Below are 24,368 nucleotides of genomic sequence, written 5' to 3' on the forward strand. Positions count from 1 at the left end.
TACACTGGAAATGAGAACATAAATTACAGAACGTTTTGCCAACATTAACCGTAATCACAATTTAGCAATCTTCACACTCTGAAACTCTTCACTTCCCCACCACTTGGCAAAGGCTGCTATTTATTTTGAAATTTAAACTGCAGAGTAGTGCAAGTGTAATACAAGTTTCTGATCTGCAATTGTACTGGCTTTGTTTAAATGTTTTAAAATTAGCTGCATGGAATTACAGATAAATTGTTTTGGGTTGCAAAATCTAAGCACAAAATGACATTTTAAATTAAGCAGGGGGAAAGGGGATCTAATCTAGGCACACTTGAACTCTCTTCTACCTCCCACCTACTCTTAACTCGGATCAGTTCCCATAACTGGTACTGGCAACAACCTTGTTTGTAAACTGGATTCTCACAGGTATAAAGTTTAACTAAAGTGCAAATACTCTGAGCCCCATAAGTCAATAGTCCAGGCTATGTGACAGGACACAAAACCTTTCTGCATTGCATATTTCCAGTGTTGCCCAAGATGGCATATTATACTTTAGCTTTTACTTATTTTATGTGTACCTTTACAATTGGAGCAGTTGCATCTTCCCCAACAAGGTAAGTGTGTGAGTCTTAAACTTCAAACTGTCAGTATGATCTGCCTTAATTTTTCGTCAATAAGAGCAATTGATTATCCAGTTGTTTAAACTGGAACAGTTTCCTCTATATTGTTTCTTTTGTTATTATATATTGAACTTTTGTTGTTGTTTATTATATGTACTCAGTACATATCTGTTGTGCTGTTGTAAGTAAGAATGTTGTGGTTTGGTTTTGGGACATATGACAATAAAAATATTCTTGCCTCTTGACTTTTGGAATGGCAATAACAAAGCTGTGCCTGGATTTTATTTATTTCTCTTTCGCAACAGAAATGTGAATTTTTGCATCAATCTATCTTATTTGAGCATTGCTCTTTCACTTTCAAACAACATAAATCATTGATGGGGATTAAATAAATCTTTCTAGCAGTTGATCAATATTTATCGTGCAATTGTCCATTTGAAAATAATTAATATTATCTTCAAAACATTCCTACTTTTTGATTTTGTTTAGAGATCAGGTTTTGTCTATTGAGCCCAAGTCAGATGAAGAGATTCAAGTTATCAAAAAAATATCCAACCAATACAAGGTAAAAGTTAATTCTACTGTTTCAAAACACTTGTCAATGTTTTATATTACTATGGCTTTTCATTAAACAATTTGAATAATTTACTTTACAATTCTATAACATATTTAAGCATGCAATCATTGTAATTCATAATGTTACTTTCTGTATGTAGACACAGGAAATGCAGATGCTGGTTTATATAATAAAAGACAAAGTGCTGGAGTAACTCAGCGGGTCAGGCAGCATCTCTGGAAGATATGGATGGGTGATGGTTGAAGAAGGGTCCGATCCAAAATGTCACCTATTCATATTCTACAGAAATGCCCCCTGACCCGCTGAGTTACCCCAACATTTTGTGTCTTTTTTTTCATTCTTTTTCTCTGATCAGGTGTATAAATTGGTCACAACTTTTCCTAATTTAACAAAGAATACACTTTTAAAATAATTTGCTATGAAGTGCTTTGAGGTAACCTAATGACATGAAAATCACTAAATAGTTCCTTTCTTTACACATTCCTTGCTCTTAACTGTTTTCGTTTTCATTCCCTGAACCTTTAGATTTGCAGCAAACTCCTGTCCTGGTTTTCATGGAGTCTCTGCATTCAAAACTGTCATCCTCCGTCATTTCTATCACCTCCAATGTGATCCCACCACCAGTTACATCTTCCCATCCTCACCCCTTTCCCCCTTATGCAAAGACCACTCGCACTGCAACTCCTTGGTTCACTCATCCCATCCCACCCAAAGTACTACCTCCTCTGGTCCTTTGCCCTGCAATGCAGGGGATGTAACACCTATCCCTATACCTCCTCCCTCACCTCCATCCAGGGACCCCATCAGTCCTTCCAGGTGAGACAGCAGTTCATGTGCACCTCATCTAACCGCATCTACTGCATCCAGTGCTCACAATCTGGCCTCCTGTACATCAGCGAGTCCAAACGTAGACTGGGCTACCAATTTGGCCGAACGCTTACATTTAGTCTGCCAAGGAATGCAACAGTTGCTATCTATTTTAATTCTTCTTCCCATTCCCATACTGATCTTTGTGCCAGGGCCTCTTTCATTTCAGAGTGAGGCCACATGCAAACTGGAAGAACAACATCTCATATTCCACTACGTCCAACCTTATGAACATTGAATTCTCCAATATTAGGTAACTACATAACCCTCCCCCTCACGTTTCTTCTCCCATAAAACCACCCCATCCTTCTTCCCCTCCCCCTCCCCTGTGCATCACCTGGATTTGCTTCTTTTTTCTTCCCTCTCCCTTCCATTCCACCAACATTCCCTTGTCTTCCTTCTCTAGCTTCACAATTCGCAACTCTTCAATCGTTTTGTCTCGTTTTGCCTTCTGTCTTTTCACCTTTGACCTTGTCTAACCAGCTGCCTATCAGATAACATACCTCACCTGTATCAACCTATTACCTGTTAGGCTTTGTCCTGCCACTTCACCACCCCCCCCCCCCCCCCCATCTCTTCAAGTCCTCTTCCACTCCCCCCCCCCCCCCCCCCCCAAATCAGTCTGAAGACGGGTCCCGACCCAAAACATCACTTATCCCAAAGCATCACTTATCCATGTTCTCCTATGATGCTGCCTGACCCATTGACCTACTCCAGCACTCTGTGTCATCTTTCATGGAGATCGTCCTGTCTGAGAAGATCAAGTTAGCAAGCAGGCATTTAAGTTTTTTCTGCCATGGACATCATTTCCATTACTATTTTCAGAAGCTGACTACTTCTACAATAGCACCTCGTAACTGGATGGCCTACCTTTGTACTCTTCTCTATAACCTTACACATCTGTTTTATATTTTGCACCCGTGCCTCACTTCTACAATACGTTCAATTCATCGATTGTAGATGGTGTTAATCTTCCTGAGCATTATTGAGAATTCAAAGTAAACAAAATTATTAAATAAATGGTGGAAAGGCCTTGTGAAGTGAGGAATGTGGTGAGGAACTCAGGATATGTAACCTCTGATCCCCTTGGAGCCGTACCACAGGACTGATCCAGCTCAGTGTTTGGTCAATTTTGTCTTGTTAAGGCTGGTTATGACACAATTTAACATATTAATAAGAAGCTGGCATTGTCCATAGGCAGTTCTGTGGCAACCCAGCTCAATTGATGCTATTGGAATCAACAAAAAAATCCACCTTTATATCAATGCAACTAATATCGAAGAGGTGAAAACTCAGCTTTCTACAGGAAACATTACACACAGGTATGTCAAATATTTTTAATGAATTAATGATGCAAGTGTCATAGTCTGTTGCAAAGCTCTCTCATATTGTGCAGCTCCTTAGGAGTGAGCCTTATGGTGAGATCTGGCAATCAAGTGCCATTTCTTAACTCGCCTCCCAGACACACATGCACAACTTCCAGTTGGATACACCGCAAAGCAATCAGGAGTGAGAACTGTCTCACCCAAAAGGCGATGAGTTCCAGTTATAGCACTCCAACTGATCCCATCCTTGCCAACTGCACCATGAGGGGAGCTTTAACAGCATTGCTGGCTCTGAAGCTCGATGGGTCCGTCCTGTGTTTCTTAAATAATTTTGTTTGACTAATCACTGACTTTTCAGTGAGTTTGTATGTCCACAATGTTTGCATGTGTGTTATTTTCAGCACAATGATCGGGGATGTTCAGCGGCTCATAAAAATGCAAAAAAATACTAATCAGGTATTTCATCCCCGTGGCTTCGCTTCTTACTATGAACAATATCATACATTGCAAGAGGTAAGAACTTCTTAAAAACTTTTATTTAAAGCTCTTGTGAAATAAATTGTTTATCCGAGATCTAGACATATTAAGTATATTTTTAATTAAAATAATCTTGGCTTACATCCCAGAATGCAGAAAGAAATAGGAGAAAGCAAATATATTGATCATAATAGTCCAAAGGTCTCTGGAATCAGGAATTTGACATTGATTTGGGAACTAGCAAATATTACTCCACCATTTAGAATGAAAGGGAGGGAGAAAGCGGGTGAGTAAAATGTAATTTTCAGTAATATTTGAGGATGTTATTGCAATCTATCATCACTTTGAGCACATCCTCAAGCATAAGTTGATCAAAGAATCAACATGGAGCTATGAAGACAGGACTAGGTCTCACTAATATAGCTATTTTTGAGTCACTAGCTTGATGGGCAGGGTATTGTCCATGGAATTGCCTCTATAGGCTTAGGAAGGCATTTTATAAAATGCAGAAAATTGTAACGAATTGTAAAAGCTGGTTTGATAGGAAGCAGGAGACAAAAACTACAAATACCATTAGCCTAACTGGTTAAGTGTATACATATTTATTTGCACGGATTTACAAATGAACTTCAACTTGTCACCACAAAGACAAATTTAAATTATGCAGTATTTTAAAATTTGAAGATGATACCACGTCATTGAAAACAAGAAAGCTTCATATTTGTAACGGAAATCAATTGCAACAGAGACAATTGTCCATTAAAACGCTACCTCAGGCGTATTAATTTAAGGAATTTGGTCTTTCATTTGTTCACTGCCATTTTGTTTTTTTAATGATATTACTTGCTCGATTTGCTTATTTTTGCTAATCCAGAGAATGGGAATTGCATAATTGCCATGTGGAGATGTTGTCTCACCTCAAGTCCTAAAGTCAATAGAGTTACCTTTCGAGGTTGGAGAGAGACTTAGTATATGCACAAATTTCAAAACCTAAATTATACCTTGCCACTTGTACATGGTAGTTCAAATCTATTTTATTATTATTGATATTCTTGAAGGCATGCATGTTTTATCTCTGGTGGAGATTCAATGTCGGAAATTCCATCATGTGGTGAGAAGCTGATAAGTGGCAAGTAGTAAACATGCCATTAAAGTGTCTGAATAGTTACCCAGGAGATTCAATGGTATTACAGTTGCTGGGTCCCTCATCATCAACATCCTGGAGTTCACCATCGGCTAGAAACTCAAACAGATCAACCACATAAATACTGTGCCTACAAAATGATCAATGGTCAAATGGTCAAATGCAGAGCAGTAACTTGCCAAGGCTACTCCAACACCACGGTGGCACCAGTGGGGCAGTGGTAGAGTTGCTGCCTTACAGCGCCAGAGACCCCGGTTCGATCCTGACTATGGGTGTTGTCGGTACAGAGTTTGTACGTTCTCTCTGTGACCACATGGGTTTTCTCCAGCAGCTCCAGTTTCTTCCCACATTCCAAAGATATGCAGGTTTGTAGGTTAATTGGCTTCCGTAAATTGTCCCTTGTGTGTAGGATAGAACTGGTGTACGGATGTTCGCTGGTTGGGTGTGGACTTGGGGGCCAAAGGAGATTATCTAAAAATACAACAAGATCTAGATGAACTTGGAAATGCACCAAGGAATGGCAGATGGGATTTAACTTGGAGATGTGCAAGGTGTTGCATTTTTATAAGTTAAACCAGGGCATGACTTAAATAGTAAATGATAGAACCCTAAAGAGTGTTGTAGAGCAGAGACCTAGATCTACAGGTACATAGTTCCCTGAAAATGGTAACACAGGCTGACAAGATGATGAAAATGTTTGGCATGCTTGCTTTGATCGGTCAGGGTACTAAGTACAGGGATTGAGACGTCATGTTACAACTGTACAAGTCATGATGAGACCACATTTGGAGCATTGTGAACAGTTCTAGTTGCACAACTATACAAGTAATGTCCTTAAGCTGAAAGGATGCAGAAAAGATTCACAACATTGTTATTGGGTTTGTTAAGGCTTGAGTTATAAGGTGCATCTGGATAGACTGGGACTATTTTTCCTGAAGCATAGGAAATTGAGGAGTGACCTTATCGAAGCATATAAAACCATGAGGGGCATAGATAAAGTGGATGGTCACAGTCTTTGTCCTGGGGAGGGGAGTCTAAAACCAGAGAACATAGATATGGTAGGGGAGTTTAAAACCAGATTTAAGTTGAATGGGAAAAGATTTAAAATAGACCCTATGGGGAGCTTAGTTTAGAGAGACATGGTGGAAACAGGCCCTTCAGCCCAGAGAGTCCACACCGAACACATTTGTTCTATGCAGCTGTTTCCATAAAGAGGTGGGGAGTATATGAATTGAGCTGCCAGAGAAAGCTGTAATAGTGGATATATCTGTAGTGTTTAAAATACATTTAGACAGGTACATGGAGAAAAAGGTTTAGAGGGATAGAGACTAAACACAGGTTAATGTGGCTGGCTCAAACTGACCTCATGGTCGGCATAGGTAAGTTGGGCCGAAGGAACTGTTTCCATGCTGTATAACTCGATGACTCTACTTTACACTGTTACAAATGTTCATATTAAAGAGCTGATGGGGAAAGGAAATGGATAGGCCAGTGATGCAAGGTGGTTTTAGGTGAAATCATTCAAATGTTACTCATTATGTAATGTGAATTTGGTGTATTATTTTAACAAGTAAATTATACAGGTGTTGTCAATCATGCATAGACAAAAAAACAAAAAAAGTAATTTCTGGTTACTGGACCTAAAGCAACTGCTTTAAGGTAAATTCACTAAATCTGAATTCACTTGAGAGGAAAACAGTTAGAGAAGGGGTGATAATACCAAGAACACAACAACAGAAAAGTTATCCTAAAATATTTAAATAGTAAATCACCAGAAACAGCAATTAACTTGAAGGTGACAGTTTAACCACAATAATTTTGCTTTTTTGATTAAAATGTGTGTTTTTCTTTAACAGCTCTCCAGCAATTGCAGAAACATTTGGCATTGACGTATTTTTATTAACCCCTCTTCCTCTAACACAGCGACTCAGAAAAGAAATATTTCCAGCTAGCATGCTGTCTCTGAAAATGGTATCAAATTAGTACTGATGATGGAAAAGTCTGAAGGATAGTGGATTGTGTTTGGATTATGGTATTACTACATTGTCAGATGGCAATGGACGCTGAAACACTGATGGTGAAATTGGACAGCTTTTTCATACAATCCATCCCAGAAGTGTATGTGCCTTCTGCCAGGGAACATTCTGGACAGCAAAATCTGCCAGAGGACTGATCTGGTCAGATAGAGCATTTGGGCTCCAACTGATCCTGTAAATTAGTTTTAGGTTTAACAGTTGGAGGCTAATTCAAAGGAGGAGTTGTCTCTGCTGAGTATAGTTAATCTGAAAGATTTGGCTGGGTTTCCTATAAGAAAATAAGTAGGCCCCAAGGCTCCTGAGCCTGATCTTTTATTCACTTTGATGAAGGGTAGTCCTGTGTCTTTTCCACCATCATGCAAGATCCCACATTCTCAGTCTCCCTTTTAGTAATTCTTTCTTAATATAGATTAAAAGTGGGGCAGCTTAGATGTTTCTTTTAGGAATTTCACACTCATCCTTTAGGGAAACTACTAGACATTTTTTCTACAATTGTTTTTCAATTTATTTATCCAAAAAACGTACATTATCTAAAGCTTCAAAGGTTTTCACCTTTATTACGTTATTTAGAATAAATTCCTTATGTTAATCCTTCTTGTATGTTAAGGAACATTGTGAGTTTACCAATCCACACGTGAGCATGCTGGGCCTCCTCCATTGACAGAGGCCACTGGAGTAACTTAGGACAAAGTACAACGCAGCCGTATAAACACGGAATTCTTTATTTTTAAGTAACTTCTACTTACTTTCCTCCTCCACCCTAGTCATTTTTACCAGTTCCACAGTTCTCCACATTATTTTTCTCTTGAGATCACACCTTCCCTAGCCAGCAATGGGCTTACTAGGCACCGTGCTGCCTGAGCTCATTTGTGTCCGTCCTTGGTTGGTCCTGATCTTTTCTTGCCTCCAGCTCTTCAAACCCTTCCACACTTCTACTTTCAGTCTCAAGAAAGGTCCCAAACCGAAACATCACCCATCCTTTTTTTCCGGAGATGCTGCCTGACCCACTGAGATACTCCAACAGTTTGTATCTTTCTTCTGCACTGTCTAAACTGGATTCAATGTTTGCATATTTGTAAAATGATAAAAATGAATCTTTAAGGCTGGAGAGCCACATCCTCTCCAGTCTTTACTCTAATAGGGTCAGGCGCATGGTTCTTTTCTGCAATTCCCTCAGTACTTGATTGTTCTCCTTGTATTTTGGTGACCACGGTTTGATCATAACTTCTCTCATATTACATTTCATTGGTAAGATGTTCAAATTCTGGACTGGGACTTAAACCCACAAGCAGCGAGCTCACACAAAAGCACAGCCAACTGAGACAAGTGAACATTATAAGCAAATTTAGCTCAAATAATCTATTTTCAATTACCACCCACATGTCAGTGGAAATGATGAATATTCCTGACACACAGGAGACAAAGGTCACCCCTGAACATGATAGTTGTAATGTAAAAAATCCATATTGGTCACATGACCTTCTTTGTAATATGCGTATATTATTTGATATTATGCTATTATTCACAGATTTATTTATGGATGTCACAAATTACCAGTGCATATCCACCCTACATTAAAAAAATACTTATCGGGCCATCAGCTGAGAAGCGTCTAATTTATGTCTTAAAGGTACAACCATATTTTATTTGTGAACATTTTCCTCTTTCAAGAATTACAGTATCCTCATCCCATTCAACTTTCCCACCCCTCAGATTTTCAAAGGTGTTGACCAACCAAAGGGTGCATTGTGGATCGACTGTGGCATTCATGCACGGGAATGGATATCGCCCGCATTCTGTCAGTGGCTTGTGCAACATGTAAGTTAAAATGTGTAGGAAAAACTGCAGATGCTGGTTCAAACCGAAGATAGACACAAAATGCTGGAGTAACTTAGTGCGACAGGCAGCATCTCTGGAGAGAAGGAACGGGTGACGTTTCGGGTCATTTTTGGGTTACTCCAGCATTTTGTGACTATGTAAGTTAGAATGATGGGAGCAAATAAATACATTGAGCTGTGGTTTCCCATCCCACCAACATACTTTAAATACACCTCTCTGGGATTGTCCTGGAGTTTGTAGGAAAATATTATTATCCAGGATATTGCTACTGGTGAAGCTGGGGTAAGCAAAAATCATAGAAACATTAAAGACAGTTTGCGCTTAATTTATCTTTGAATAATTTTAACTATTACTAGACTAAGTGTGACCCGTTACGTCCCTGTCACACGGGAGGTCTGGTCCCCCAACGCAACCCGTTCCCCAACACATGTTTGATGTCAATAGAGATCCAATTGCATAATACAAAGTCTGCTCACATTTCTGTTGGTACAGTGAGCTGCTGCTGCTGCATCTGGGAACAGTGATCACAACTTAATAAGTTTTAAGTTAGTTATGAATAAGGATAAGCCTGGTCTTTGGGGGAAGTCACTAAATTGAGGTAAGGCAGATTACCACATTATTAGGTAGGATCTAGGGAGAGTAAATTGGGAGCAGTTGTTATTGGGCAAGTCCACATCTAAAATGCTGGAATCATTTAAACCCCAGTGGATCAGAGTTTAGGCCTGGGATGTTCCAGTAAGGAAGAAATATACGTTTGGCAAGATAAGGGAATCTTGGATGACCAAAGAGGTTGTAAATATGGTCGAAAATAAAGATGAAATCGGACAGGGCATAGATTTAAGATGAGAGGGGCAAAGTTTAATAAAGGGGCATGTTTGTTTTTTTACAGAAGGTGGTGGGTGCCTGGATGACAGGTGTTGTAGTGGAGGCAGATATGATAGGGGTATTTAACAAGCCATTAGATAGGCACATTGATATGCAGAAAACAGAGGGATATGCATCATATGCAGACAGCGGGGATTATTATATTTTTGCTTATTGTTCAGCATGGACATTGTGAATGAAAGAGCCTGTTCCTGTGCTCTACTGTTATGTATTGTTCAATGTTCTATGGCCTGGATGGTGGGGATTCTTGATAATGGAATCTGCCTTTATGAGCAATACCTTTGTAGATTCTTCAAATGCTGGGGGGGCTGTGAACTAGGCTAAGTTCACCACTCTCTGCAGCATCTTGCATTCCTGTGAAATTGTGTATCAGTGATGTAACCAGTCAGGATACATTTTATCGTACATCTGAAGAAGTTTGAGTATTCGATAACATGCCAAATTCCTTTAAATTTTTAAGAAAGTAGAGCTGCTGGTGGGCCTTTTGTGTGATTACATCGATGTATTGGGCCCAGGACATAGGTGTTAATGCTCAGAAATATATAACCGCTAACTCTCTCCACTGCCAACCCGTCAAAGGGAAGTGCCATGCAATCTCTTGACTCCTCCTTGCTGAAGTCAACCAAATTCTTTGGTCTTGATGAAGCTGAGTGAAAGGTTGTTGATGTGGTACCGCTCATCCAGTTGTTCTATCTTTCTCCTGTACGCTGACTGATCACCACCAATGATTCAGCCAATACCAATGTTGTCGATGGCAAATTTATAGATGGCAGCTCCAATGCAGCTCCACATAAAGGGTATAAAGAGAGTAGAGCAGGGAGGTAAGCAAGCAGCCTTGAGGTGCACCTGTGTAGAAATGTAGAAGTGAGGAAATATTGTTACCAATCTACGCTGATCAGAGGTCTGCCAATGTGGAAGTCAAGGATCCAGTCACAAAGTTATTACATTAATATTTCTTATTCCATATTATAAATTTAAATACTTTGACTTCCATTGATCCTCCTTTGCATGTTGCAGATTTCTCACACCATGAATGATAGAGAGAGTGCGTTCGTCATTGCTATTTTTAAAGCGACTTCATAATAGTTATGAGATTGTGATATATGAGCTAAAGTGTCATTTACACATTGGCTTATAAATCATAAATGGCATTTCCAGGTTCAGGGCAAGTAGCACCTTAGAATATGCTGGCAAACTAAAATGAGTAAGTTAATTCTTAAAGTATTGATTTAATCTTACGATGTGGTAAAGAAAACCTTTGTTTCTGGATTAATTGCTCAATATACTAGTGAGGCAGCAACTTTAACTGCTGCAATCCTTCTAGTGCAGCATCCATGAATGGGGTTCTAGAATTTAAACATGATATGGATGAAGGATATTCCTAAACCACAATGATGCGACTTGGAGAACACCTTTAGGTGGTAACATTTCCTTGCACCTCCACCCTCCGCCCTAATGAGTGTTAAAGGCCACGGGTTTGGTAGATACTTTTGCAGAAAGTTTGGCAAGCTGTTGCAATATTGTTACTAGTGTACATTGTATCCTGTAATGTCCAGAGTGGTAAATATTGGTTTCAAACAAGCAGGACACTAACTTGGATGATGTTGATCTCACCAAGACTACCATTACCAAGGGTTATATGTAAAAGACGGAAAGGCTTTGAAGATTGAGATGTTCAGTCACTCACCACAGGATATTCAGCCTCTGGTTTAGGTTTAGATTTATTTTTGTCACGTGTATCGAGGTACAGTAAAAAGCTCTGGTCTACATGCTTTCCAAACAGATTTGATGTACCATACGTAAATACATTCAAGTCGAACTCAAGTATAATAGAGCAGAGGGAAAGATACAGAGTGTGCTCCTGTAACCATAATATGGTTGGTTCAGTTGAGTTTTTGTTCAATGGAATCCCCCAGGATGTTGTTGATGTGAACCTCAGCAATGATAATATTAAGGATAGTAAGTTAGACATTTTTTAATTGGAAGTAGTTATCGCTGTTACTTGTAGAACACAATGTTACTTACTATATATTACTCAGTACATATATATTGCCCTATTCTAACTGCATGAAGATATGGGTCATTTCATATTCTGAAGAGTTGCAGATTTTCAGGTGGCCACCTCACTGTGCTTCAGGAATGTAGAATGTCATTTCAGGTGAAGAGTCAACTGAGGAAATCATGAAAATTGGGATCATTAAGGTTTCTAATGAAATGTTCTGGAATTTAAACAAAAATCAGTTAGTAAATTGGTAGGGAAGGTTCAACAGCTGAATGTCTGCTCTGATCTTGCGAGAATATGATATATAACTATTGAGGTATATTTGATTGATTTTTGTGATGGTTAGATTGTTCGATGGTACTTAACTGTCACATGTGCCTAGCTACCGTGCGATTCTTTGTTGTATACAGTTCAGCAAAAATCTTACCATACACAAGCACAATCATACTTAAGTACAAGAATGTAAGGATAGTAGATTACACTGAGGTAGTACACAAGCGTCGCCATTTTCTGGCACCATTTTGTATGACTCAAGGGATCATGTTTATCCTTTTCAGAGTAATAATGGGCATCTCCAATTGCAATACTAAAATCCACACTGTAGTACACATCAGTCTACATATATAATCAAGTATGAACATCATGAACTGGGGTAAGACCTAATCTTAGATTTACAGTTAACGGTTCTGTAAATGTGCCTCGAAATGAAAGCTTTAAATATTTCCCATTTTAGCTTATAGACACAGAGGACAAGATGATCACCGACATTCTAAATTCATTTGAAATATACATCCTCCCTGTGTGGAATGTTGACGGCTACGATTACACCTGGACAACGGTAACAGTTCTCAAATTTAATTTGGTCTTGGGTAAATTAAGTGTTTTATTTAACATTATCATTTTCATGATTTGTGGATATTGCAAGCAAATCTGAAATGAAAGAGATAATGTCATGTGGCTATTGGTACAATTCACCAGTTCCATTTACTTGTCTCTCTTATCTTTCAAACTGTGAAAACACAGCAGATTCAGAGGAATTTCTGAAGTTTTTTGGGCAAGATATAAACAAATTATGTAAATTATTTTTAATGCATTGTGCTAGCCCTGGCTCAGTTGTAACATACCTCTGAGTGATAAGATGGTTTAAATGTACTAAACTTAATACCTCTAAATTTCTAGGTTTCAGCTGTGAGAGTTTTGCCATTTTTAATGCAGAACCCGGGGAGTACCTAGCTGTCACTTCTGCTGTGCTATAAACAAATCTCCATTTGCCTCATCAGATGTTTAATTTAAAAGAAAATTAAAACAAAATCTACAGCTTGGAATTTTCTATACTGTCACTTGATTACATCTCAAACATTAAACATTAAAACAATGTTTTACATTGAATATTGCAGAATCGTTTTTGGAGGAAGAACCTTTCCAAGCATAAAATGGGACAATGCGTAGGTACTGACCTAAATCGCAACTGGGATGCAGGCTGGGGTGGTGAGTTGTTCAAACACTTCAAAGCACAAGGCTTAAACAATAATGTTTATTCCAACTTTCTCTTTGGGTGAGGTGTCTCCGCAATTAACAATAATTATTGGTACACAAAAAAGCTGGAGAAACTGGAGAAAGGCTTTCTTCTCCCCGCCCACCCCCCCATCAGGGTTTCGGCCCAAAACGTTGCCTATTTTCTTCACTCCATAGATGCTGCTGCACCCGCTGAGTTTCTCCAGCTTTTTTGTGTACCTTCGATTTTCCAGCATCTGCAGTTCCTTCTTTAACAATAATTATTGTTCATTTCCGAAACTGACTTAAATAACTTCAGGAATTTTGTATGTATCTGCTGTGCAAGAATTTTGCCACTTTCCGCACTGTAAGTAGACAATTTGTCACTGGGGCATTTATCACCATTTGTAAGTGAAGCCATTCACTTGAAGCAGGCCACAGCAATAGATATAAAGAACAAATAACAATGAGAAAAAAAATGACAATCTTGCCTAAATTCTTTCAATAGGAGATTGACCTTCCCATCTGAAAAGGAAGCAATCTATCTCTGCATAACCAGCAATCCACCAACTGAAAGAATATCTCAACAATGGGAGGAGCTGCAGATCACTTAAAGCATAAAAAAAAAAAAATATGGAGATATGTAAACAGTTGTATTATATTGGTTTCAAACACCACTCCTGCACCAGAACCAAGTACATGCTTGATTGTAAACTATGGCCCTGCAAATAACAGATATTAGTGCAAGTGGTGGGAATGAAGATCATAGGAAGCCTGGAATGAAGTCTAAACAAGATAAACATTTTCCAATGGATGACTCCTATCAATGAGCCCAATGTCCATTATTGCACCTGGAAACTTCCGTATGCGTTTTTTCTTGAGTTTCTTTGACACTCAAGCCCCAGAGTCTGAAGTCGGAAGTTTAAACCCATGTGTATTGATGTAGTAAGAATGAGCTTGATCAGCATGCATAAACTGAATGAACCTGGTCTCTGGAGAAAACGTGTGCCAGTCCAGATTCAACTCTAAAGTTGAGATGGGTGGAGATTTGGGGAAGGTAAATTATTGTAAACAGGGAGATTAAGCAGATTGGACCTGAACACTCTTGACTTTGAAACAGGTATAGAAAAAAAAACCCACATTTTTTTACACAAAGCTTGTCAGGGATAATGATTTCCCTGGCTAAGGTGTCTAGAGTCAGGAGACTCAAAATAAAGAGATGGCCATTCAGAACCAAGAAGAGGGGAATTTATTTTTCATTGTGTGTGAATTTCCTATGCAGAAAGTCTGGATTATAGAGTATTAGCTATGAGGAGAGGTTGTGCAACTAAACCAAACTATGGTAGAAGTGGTTGGCTACTGCTGATGTACCATAGTACAACAACCATAAATGGTAAAGGATTTTGAGAAAGAACTTAAAATAAATTAAGCTTCACTATTTGCTACCTGAATGCTTGGTGGGAATTTAACAATCTATCAGCTCATTTTGGTTATTGTCCCTTTGCAGGTCATGGTGCATCAAACAACCCATGCAGTGAAACATATGGTGGACAATACCCAGAGTCTGAACCAGAGGTGAAAGCTGTTGCTGCTTTCATTAGACAGAGATCTGATCACATCAAGTGCTATATCTCAATACATTCATACTCTCAAATGATTTTGTTTCCATATTCCTACAAAAAGTCCAGATCAAAGGATCATAATGAATTGGTAAATCATTTCTCAAATGTTGCAAGATTCCTTACAAATTTACATAAAAGAGCAGCCACCATTGAGTAATAATCAATGCTTACAATCTCTTCCTCCCTCTATTCTTTAGAATCAGTTGGCAAAGAAGGCGGCCGCTGCTCTGAGGTCGGTGTATGGGACCAGGTACACATATGGGAACTCAGCAAGCACAATCTGTGAGCGTGGCTTTTATATTTTCTAAGTTAGTGAAATCATTGAGTGGAACAATTCACAGTGATGGTTTAATTTGTCGCTTTGATGCATTAATAGATTCCAGTTAAACACAGGAGGCTATCTAGCTCATTGTTGCTCTCCTGATTTTATGGCTATCTAATTAAGTACACGTACTTGCTACATCCTTGCATTTGCTCTCTTTAGGTATTGATTAGGGATTATCAGGGAGGAGCAACAAATAATGGTTTGTACCAGTTAGGCTAATGCTGGGTACCTGAATAACAGAAATTCATATTTCTTCTGAAACTGACCACTGAGTCTGCTTCTATCATTCCAGATTACAGTTCATTGTATAAAATAATGCTTATTTATGATGCCTCTGATCCTTTTACCAGTCACTCTAGGGATAATTGGTGTGCATTCAAATTGTGCTGTCCCATAAGGATTTGTTCTGATACTTCAGTTCTTTTCCACATAGTCAGATATCTTAAAGCCAGGTGATGTGAAAAATTGGGTATAGTACTGTAACTAATATATCTGGGAACTCTTATTTGGTTCTGTGGAGATGCACTACTACTCCTACAAAACTTTAAATTCAGGCACTAGTTTGGTTGGAGACAGCTGGGCTTCTAATGACATATTAATCTGTTAGTTTAGAATATTAATGTGTGTAACTATTATCAGCATTCCAAGGACTTGGCCACACGGTGAGTTTACAAATACTTAGCTTAAGAACACCAGAATATAGAAGTTTAAGTGATTTCTCAAATGGAATTTAAAAAAAAGTTATTGATAAATTTAAATACTTAGGAATCTATGTAACTAAGACATATACCTCTTTATTTAAACTAAATTTCCCACCCTTACTGAATAAACTACATAAGAATATTCAATACTGGAAAACACTCCCCATTTCAATGCTTGGGAGAATTAATGCTATAAAAATGATTTTTTTACCGCAACTGCTGTACCTACTTCAATTAATTCCGATATATATCCCAAAAACTTTTTTCAAAAAAGTCGACTCCATTGTTACAAGTTTTGTCTGGGATTATAAGAATCATAGAATAAGTAAAAAACATTTATGTAAATCAAAGATAAATGGAGGTCTGGCTTTGCCAAATTTCTTATTTTATTTTTGGGCAGTCCATATTAAAAACATGAATTTTTGGCTGGAAGAAATGGACCAACAACCAGATTGGCTAATGATGGAAAAGGAAGACTGTCTACCTTTTGAAATTGGACCGATCATATTTGCCCCCACAAAACTGCACAAAAAAACCTATAAAGAAAACCCCATAATACATAGTGTAATACGAATTTGGAAACAAATAAAAAAAGATTTAAAATTGAATAATATACCACTCTGCCTTCCCATTGTAAATAATCCTTTGTTCAAATCATCCTTTATGGACAAAGGTTTCACACAATGGAAAAATCATGGAATCAAAAATATAGGACATCTTTATGGGAAAGGTACTTTTCTTTCATTTCAAGAGTTACAACTGAATTATGGACTGCACTCAAATAATTTCTTCAGATATCTACAAATTAGAGATTATGTTAAATCTAATACACAAGTTTACAGGAATAGGGAATCAGAAATTCTTGATGAATGTCTGAACAAGAATCCTAATACTGAAAAACTAATAGCTTATATTTATAACACCCTGCTAAATAACGAGGTACCACCGACCGAACCATATAGATACAAATGGGAAAATGAAATAGGTCATCCTATCACGAAAGATATGTGGGACGAAAGTTTACAACAAATACATCAATGTTCATTAAATGCCAGACATACTTTAATACAATTCAAGGTCTTACATAGACTACACTTCTCTAAAATAAAACTAAATAGAATCTTCCCACAAATCTCTCCTATTTGTGATAAATGTCTACATTTAGAGGCTAATTTAACACATACGTTTGCAAACTGTATAAAACTTAAACATTTCTGGACAGATATTTTTGAAATAACTTCAGAAGTTATTAATACAAAACTGGACCCAGACACAAAATTAATAATACTTGGAATATCAGAACAAAGCTTAACACTCACAACAAACCAAAGAAACTTCCTCAATTACAGTATAATAACCGGAAAAAAATTAATATTAAAATTTTGGAAAGGCCCTACAACCCCCACAATCAAAATGTGAATTACGGAAATGTCGGAGACCCTATACTTAGAAAGAATTAGACTTGTCTTAATGGACAAACAAGATCTTTTCCATAAAATTTGGGCTCCATTCATTAACTATCTGAAGGGATAGATTGGCACAGCACGAGGACCCAGCTGAAACTTGAACTCAGGAACAGATGAAAAACTATACTCTATACTTTATAACCTACGAACCTATCTCCATTGATGTAATACAGGTAACCCATTCCACCTCCCTTGTTTTTCTGTTGTGTTGTTTTTTGTTTTGTTTTTTTGCTTTCTTTTTTATTTGTAACTTTCTACCCTCTCTTTTTCTCGCTTTCTATAAAAAATAAAAATACTAGAAGCAGAAGTAATTGATAATGGAAAATTTTAATAATGTATGACTGATGTATATGAAAAGTTTTTTTTTTTTACTATAATATGTAACTACATTTTATAATATGTCTACTTCTAATAAATAAATAAAATAAAAAAAAATAAAAAATTTTTTAAAAAAAGTTATTGATAAGGTAATATGAAAGAGACGCATAGAGATCATGATCACAATAACTTTTGTATATGTCTTTGAATCTGCTTTTCTTTTCTCTTTATTGTTAAAAAAATATTTAAATCTCTTTTCTTGATCCACCGTATATTTGTTTGCATTGAAAACCCATCTATCAGTTTTGTCTACCCACGTTATTCAGTGCCTCTTCATAACTTAATATTGCATTAATAGTACTTAGTAAACCTAAATTTTCACATCACTGCAAACATAAAATAAGGCTCTCTAATTTTTAGAACTGAAATACAGAACACTTCATTCTGCACAGTACTGCACAGGAACAGACCCTTCAGCTCATGCCTGTGCTGAACCATATAACCATATAACTATATAACAATTACAGCACGGAAACAGGCCATCTCGACCCTTCTAGTCCGTGCCGAACACGTATTCTCCCCTAGTCCCATATACCTGCGCTCAGACCATAACCCTCCATTCCTTTCCCGTCCATATAACTATCCAATTTATTTTTAAATGATAAAAACGAACCTGCCTCCACCACCTTCCCTGGAAGCTCATTCCACACAGCCACCACTCTCTGAGTAAAGATGTTCCCCCTCATGTTACCCCTAAACTTCTGTCCCTTAATTCTCAAGTCATGTCCCCTTGTTTGAATCTTCCCTACTCTCAGTGGGAAAAGCTTATCCACGTCAATTCTGTCTATCCCTCTCATCATTTTAAAGACCTCTATCAAGTCCCCCCTTAACCTTCTGCGCTCCAAAGAATAAAGCCCTAACTTGTTCAACCTTTCTCTGTAACTTAGTTGCTGAAACCCAGGCAACATTCTAGTAAATCTCCTCTGTTCTCTCTCTATTTTGTTGACATCCTTCCTATAATTAGGCGACCAAAATTGTACCCCATACTCCAGAATTGGCCTCACCAATGCCTTGTACAATTTTAACATTACATCCCAACTTCTATACTCAATGCTCTGATTTATAAAAGTAAGCACAACAAAAGCTTTCTTTACCACCCTATCTACATGAGATTCCACTTTCAGGGAACTGTGCACAGTTATTCCCAGATCTCTCTGTTCACCTGCATTCTTCAATTCCCTACCATTTACCATGTACGTCCTATTTTGATTTGTCCTGCCAAGATGTAGCACCTCACACTTATCAGCATTAAACTCCATCTGCCATCTTTCAGTCCACTCTTCCAACCGGCATAAATCTCTCTGTAGACTTTGAAAATCTACTTCATTATCCACAACCCCACCTATCTTAGTATCATCTGCATACTTACTAATCCAATTTACCACACCATCATCCAGATCATTGATGTACATGACAAACAACAGTGGACCCAACACAGATCCCTGTGGCACCCCACTAGTCACTGGCGTCCAACCTGACAAACAACCATCCACCATTGCTCTCTGGCATCTCCCATTCAGCCACTGTTGAATCCATCTTGCTACTCCACCATTAATACCCAACCATTGAACCTTCTTAACCAACCTTCCATGAGGAACCTTGTCAAAGGCCTTTCTGAAGTCCATATATACAACATCCACTGCTTTACCCTCATCAATTTCCCGAGTAACCTCTTCAAAAAATTCAAGAAGATTAGTCAAACATGACCTTCCAGGCACAAATCCATGTTGACTGTTCCTAATCAGACCCTGTTTATCCAGATGTTTATATATGTTATCTCTAAGTATCCTTTCCATTAATTTGCCCACCACTGACGTCAAATTAACAGGTCTATAATTGCTAGGTTTACTCTTAGACCCCTTTTTAAACAATGGAACAACATGCGCAGTACGCCAATCCTCCGGTACTATTCCCGTTTCTAATGACATTTGAAATATTTCTGTCATAGCCCCTGCTATTTCTACACTAACTTCCCTCAATGTCCTAGGGAATATCCTGTCCGGACCTGGAGACTTATCCACTTTTATATTTCTCAAAAGTGTCAGTACTTCCTCTTCTTTGAATCTCATAGTTTCCATAGCTACTCTATTTGTTTCCCTTACCTCACATAATTCAATATCCTTCTCCTTGGTGAATACCGAAGAAAAGAAATTGTTCAATATCTCCCCCATCTCTTTTGGCTCTGCAGATAGCTGTCCACTTTGACTCTCTAATGGACCAATTTTATCCCTCGTTATCCTTTTGCTATTAATATAGCTGTAGAAACCCTTTGGATTTACTTTCACCTTACTTGCCAAAGCAACCTCATATCTTCTTTTAGCTTTTCTAATTTCTTTCTTAAGATTCTTTTTACATTCTTTATACTCCTCAAGCACTACATTTACTCCATGCTGCCTATAATTATTGTAGATCTCCCTCTTTTTCCGAACCAAGTGTCCAATTTCCCTTGAAAACCATGGCTCTTTCCAATTTTTACTATTTCCTTTCAACCGAACAGGGACATAAAGATTCTGTACTCTTAAAATTTCCCCTTTAAATGTACTCCATTTCTCTTCCACATCTTTCCCATAAAACAAAATGTCCCAATTTACTCCTTTTAAATCCTTTCGCATCTCCTCAAAGTTAGCCTTTCTCCAATCAAAAATCACAACCCTAGGACCAGTTCTGACCCTCTCCATAATTATATTGAAACTAATGGTATTGTGATCACTGGTCCCGAACTGTTCCCCAACGCATACCTCTGCCACCTGACCCGTCTCATTTCCTAACAGGAGGTCCAGCACCGCCCCTTCTCTAGTAGGTACTTCTATGTATTGCTGCAAAAAACTATCCTGCACACATTTTACAAACTCCAACCCATCCAGCCCATTTACAGAATGTGTTTCCCAGTCTATGTGTGGAAAATTGAAATCTCCCACAATCACTACCTTGTGCTTACTACTAATATCTGCAATCTCCTTACATATTTGCTCTTCCAATTCTCGCTCCCCATTTGGCGGTCTATAATACACCCCTATAAGTGTTGCTACCCCTTTCCCATTTCTCAGTTCCACCCAAATAGCCTCCCTAGACGAGCCCTCTAATCTATCCTGCCAAAGCACTGCTGTAATATCTTCCCTGATAAGCAATGCAACACCTCCACCTCTTGCCCCTCCAATTCTATCACACCTGAAGCAACAAAATCCTGGAATATTTAGTTTCCAATCACAGCCCTCCTGCAACCATGTTTCACTGATCGCCACAACATCATACTTCCAGGTGTCAATCCAGGCTCTGAGTTCATCCACCTTTCTTACAATGCTTCTAGCATTAAAATATACACATTTAAGAAACCCACCCTCTCTTATTCTCTGTTTATTGTCTTTTTCTTCTCTCTCCCCTACATTTTGGGTCAGAGTGCTACCATTCTCTGCCTCCTGCCTCACACACTGACTGCTAGCTTTCCCAATTTGAGTCCCTCCCCCCAACCATACTAGTTTAAAGTCTCCCCAGTAGCCTTTGCAAATCTCCCCGCCAGGATATTGGTCCCCCTCGAGTTCAAGTGCAACCCGTCCTTTCTGTACAGGTCACACCTTCCCCAAAAGAGGTCCCAATGATCCAGAAACTTGAATCCATACCCACTGCACCAGTCCCTCATCCACTCATTTATCCTCCACCTCGCTCCATTCCTACTCTCACTGTCGCGTGGCACAGGCAGTAATCCTGAGATTGTTACCTTTGCAGTCCTTCTCCTTAACTCTCTACCTAACTCCCTAAATTCTTCTTTTAGGACCTCTTCTCTTTTTTTACCTATGCCGTTGGTACCTATATGTACCACAACCTCAGGCTCCTCTCCCTCCCATTTCAGGATGTCTTAGACACGTTCAGACACATCCCTGACCCTGGCACCAGGGAGGCAAACTACCATCCGGGTCTCCTGTCTGCGTCCACCGAATCGCCTATCCGACCCCCTGACTATAGAGTCCCCTATTACAATTGCCCTCCTCTTCTTTTCCTTACCCTTCTGAGCAACAAGACCGGTCTTTATGCCAGAGGCCCGGCCGCTGTCGCTGCCCCCAGGTAGGCTGTCTCCCCCACCTTTACTCAAACATGAGTACTTATTTTCAAGGTGTACAGCCACCGGGGTACTCACCAGTCCCTGCCTCTGCCCGTTGCCCTTCCTAACTGTGACCCAGTTTTCTGTCTCCCGTGGTCTTGGAGTGACCACCTCCCTGTAACTCCTATCTATGACCTCCTCGCTCTCCCTGAGCAGACAGAGGTCATCAAGTTGCTGTTCCAGGTTCCTAACACGGTCCCTTAGGAGCCCCATCTTCGACGCACCTGGCGCAGATGTGGACGTCTGGAGGGCACTCAGACTCCATGACCTCCCACATCTGACATCCAGAACAGTAAACTGCCCTGGCCCTCATTCTCCCCCTTATCCGAATACAATAAAGCCTTTACCCGGGATACAAGCCAATCAGCTGCTTCCTCTAGTCCGTTCGACCAATCAGAGGCTTCCACCAGATTCCTTCTCTGTAAGTGAGATCTGCGAATGGAACATTGCAGATTTTGGTCGCTCCTCCATCTGTCACGGCTCCTGGGCCTCTGTTGAGACAAGCCCCGCGATGGGTTAAATCGGATGCCAAATTAAATTAATCCTTCAGCCTGCACATGATCCATATCCATCAAGTCCCTGCATATCCGCCTTGTTCCTTCTGGCCCTCCTCATTTCCTTATTGAATTCATTCCAGCTTTCTTTATATTTGTCAAAGGCTATATCCGATTTAATCTTCCTAAACCTTACCTATGCTTCCTTTTGTGTTTGACCAAATTTACCACCTCTTTGGTCATCCAATATCCCTTCACCTTGTCACTCCTCCTTACTGGAACATGTTGATCCTGAATTCTGATCAGCTGGATTTTAAATGACTCCCATATCAGATGTGGACTTATGCAACAACAGCTGCTCCAAATTTACTCTCCTTACCTGCAGGTTAACAATGCTTGTGGGACATCATAACTTGAGTACTCACCAATTATGCCTACCACTCGTACAATCTCTAGCTGCCTTCAGTTCCATGAAGTATTGTTCATTGCTCTGTCCTATTGTACAACCTTACTGATTGCCTTTGAAAGTACATTTGAACTGCCTCTAGAGGCATTACTCTGTGGACAAATTCAGTTCCTTCCTCAAAAAGCTCATTACACTTGACTAGCCCTGTGTCCACTGGATCTTGACTGTGCATATACCCTATTTATTCTCCTCATTCTTAAGATTACCTTAGCCTTCTGTGGTCCAAGGAATAAATACCTAGCCTGCCCATCCTTTCCAAATAGCTCAGGCCCTCGAGTCCTGACAACATCCTTGTAAATCTTTGCTGCACTCTTTCTAGATCAGTGACATCCTTCATACAGTATACCAGGGTAACCAAAACTGAACACCTTACTCCAAAAGGGGCCTCATCAACATGTGGCACAACTGGAACTTAACATCCAAACTTCTATACTTGTGTTTGTATTCTGTTTATTGACTTGTGAGAGGATTCTCTACTAAGCCTAATTAACAAGAAATAACGACTTGGAAAGGAACATTTTATTTTCAAAATAGATTTCTAAGTCCCTTTCTTATCGTTATTACAGATTTATCCAGTGGCTGTTCGGATGACTGGGCTTATGACTTGGGCATTAAATATTCATTTACTTTTGAACTTCGTGATACTGGGAAATATGGTTTTTTACTCCCACCTTACCTAATTAAACCAACGTGTATTGAGGCCGGAATTGCTTTGAGCAAAATCCTACATCACACCGTTCAAGACATTTGAATAAAGTTAATATTTGCTCATGACCATCAACAGAAATATTTAATTGCAACTGTTCTCTGGCCTTTTTATGTACATGGCCTTTTACGTAATTTTGTTAGTTCACATTTCACGCTGGAGAAGTGTTGATCGTAAAAGATATTTGAATTATCCTTTTTTTTTAATGTAACAACGATGTAAACTTAGTGCTTAAAATTTGATTAACTGACTTAGAACTAAAAGTGCACATTTAGTGGTTAATGTTATATATGCATATACACATATATACATACATATACACATACATACCTGGAAAAACTGAGTTGTGTCCTATACACGAAAGGCTAATCATGAAGCCCTGCATATTTTTCATTATTAGTGATCTTGGCTACAAATTATTTTATTAATTCAGAGCAAATTTGGTTGTGACTATATTTTCATCGAGCAATTCAATAGTCAGTTTAACTGGCAGCCTTCCTTTACAAATCCTTGAACAGAGAAGATCTCAGAGGCGCAAACCTTAGCTTCTTCTCCCACATAAACTGAAAGGAAAGTGCATTTACATTTAAGGTACACACAATTGCTGGGGAAACTCAGCGGGTGCAGCAGCATCTATGGAGCGAAGGAAATAGGCGATGTTTCGGGCCGAAACCCTTCTTCAGACTGATGGGGGGTGGGGAAAGAAAGAAGGAAAAGGGGAGGAGGAGGAGGAGCCCGAGGGCGGGCGGATGGGAGGGTGGGAGGAGACAGCTAGAGGGTTAAGGAAGGGGAGGAGACAGCACGGGCTAGCCAAATTGGGAGAATTCAATGTTAATGCCATAAGGACGCAAGGACCCCAGACGGAA

The 24,368-nt window shown here is 39.1% G+C and overlaps 1 protein-coding gene across 1 annotated transcript; it reads left to right on the plus strand.

Moving 5' to 3' along the window:
* Positions 1 to 409: 409 nt before the first annotated feature.
* Positions 410 to 23,654, plus strand: cpb2 (carboxypeptidase B2). Its single transcript, XM_033032858.1, has 11 exons — positions 410 to 596; positions 1,092 to 1,167; positions 3,244 to 3,368; positions 3,773 to 3,884; positions 8,557 to 8,658; positions 8,742 to 8,846; positions 12,488 to 12,592; positions 13,152 to 13,242; positions 14,756 to 14,958; positions 15,068 to 15,152; positions 23,363 to 23,654. Exons 1-11 carry the CDS (start codon positions 520 to 522, stop codon positions 23,545 to 23,547), a joined length of 1,266 nt encoding a protein of 421 aa, XP_032888749.1. The 5' UTR covers positions 410 to 519; the 3' UTR covers positions 23,548 to 23,654.
* Positions 23,655 to 24,368: the final 714 nt, after the last annotated feature.

This window comes from Amblyraja radiata, chromosome 14 (assembly GCF_010909765.2).
Source record: "Amblyraja radiata isolate CabotCenter1 chromosome 14, sAmbRad1.1.pri, whole genome shotgun sequence".
Lineage (NCBI taxonomy): Eukaryota > Metazoa > Chordata > Chondrichthyes > Rajiformes > Rajidae > Amblyraja > Amblyraja radiata.

Excerpts from the sequence above, each read along its gene's own strand:
- cpb2 (XM_033032858.1), top strand. The coding sequence starts at position 520 with ATGGCATATTATACTTTAGCTTTTACTTATTTTATGTGTACCTTTACA. Across the intron at positions 8,847-12,487 it reads GTCAGTGGCTTGTGCAACAT|CTTATAGACACAGAGGACAA; the intron begins GTAAGTTAAAAT and ends TTCCCATTTTAG. Across the intron at positions 13,243-14,755 it reads CTGGGATGCAGGCTGGGGTG|GTCATGGTGCATCAAACAAC; the intron begins GTGAGTTGTTCA and ends GTCCCTTTGCAG.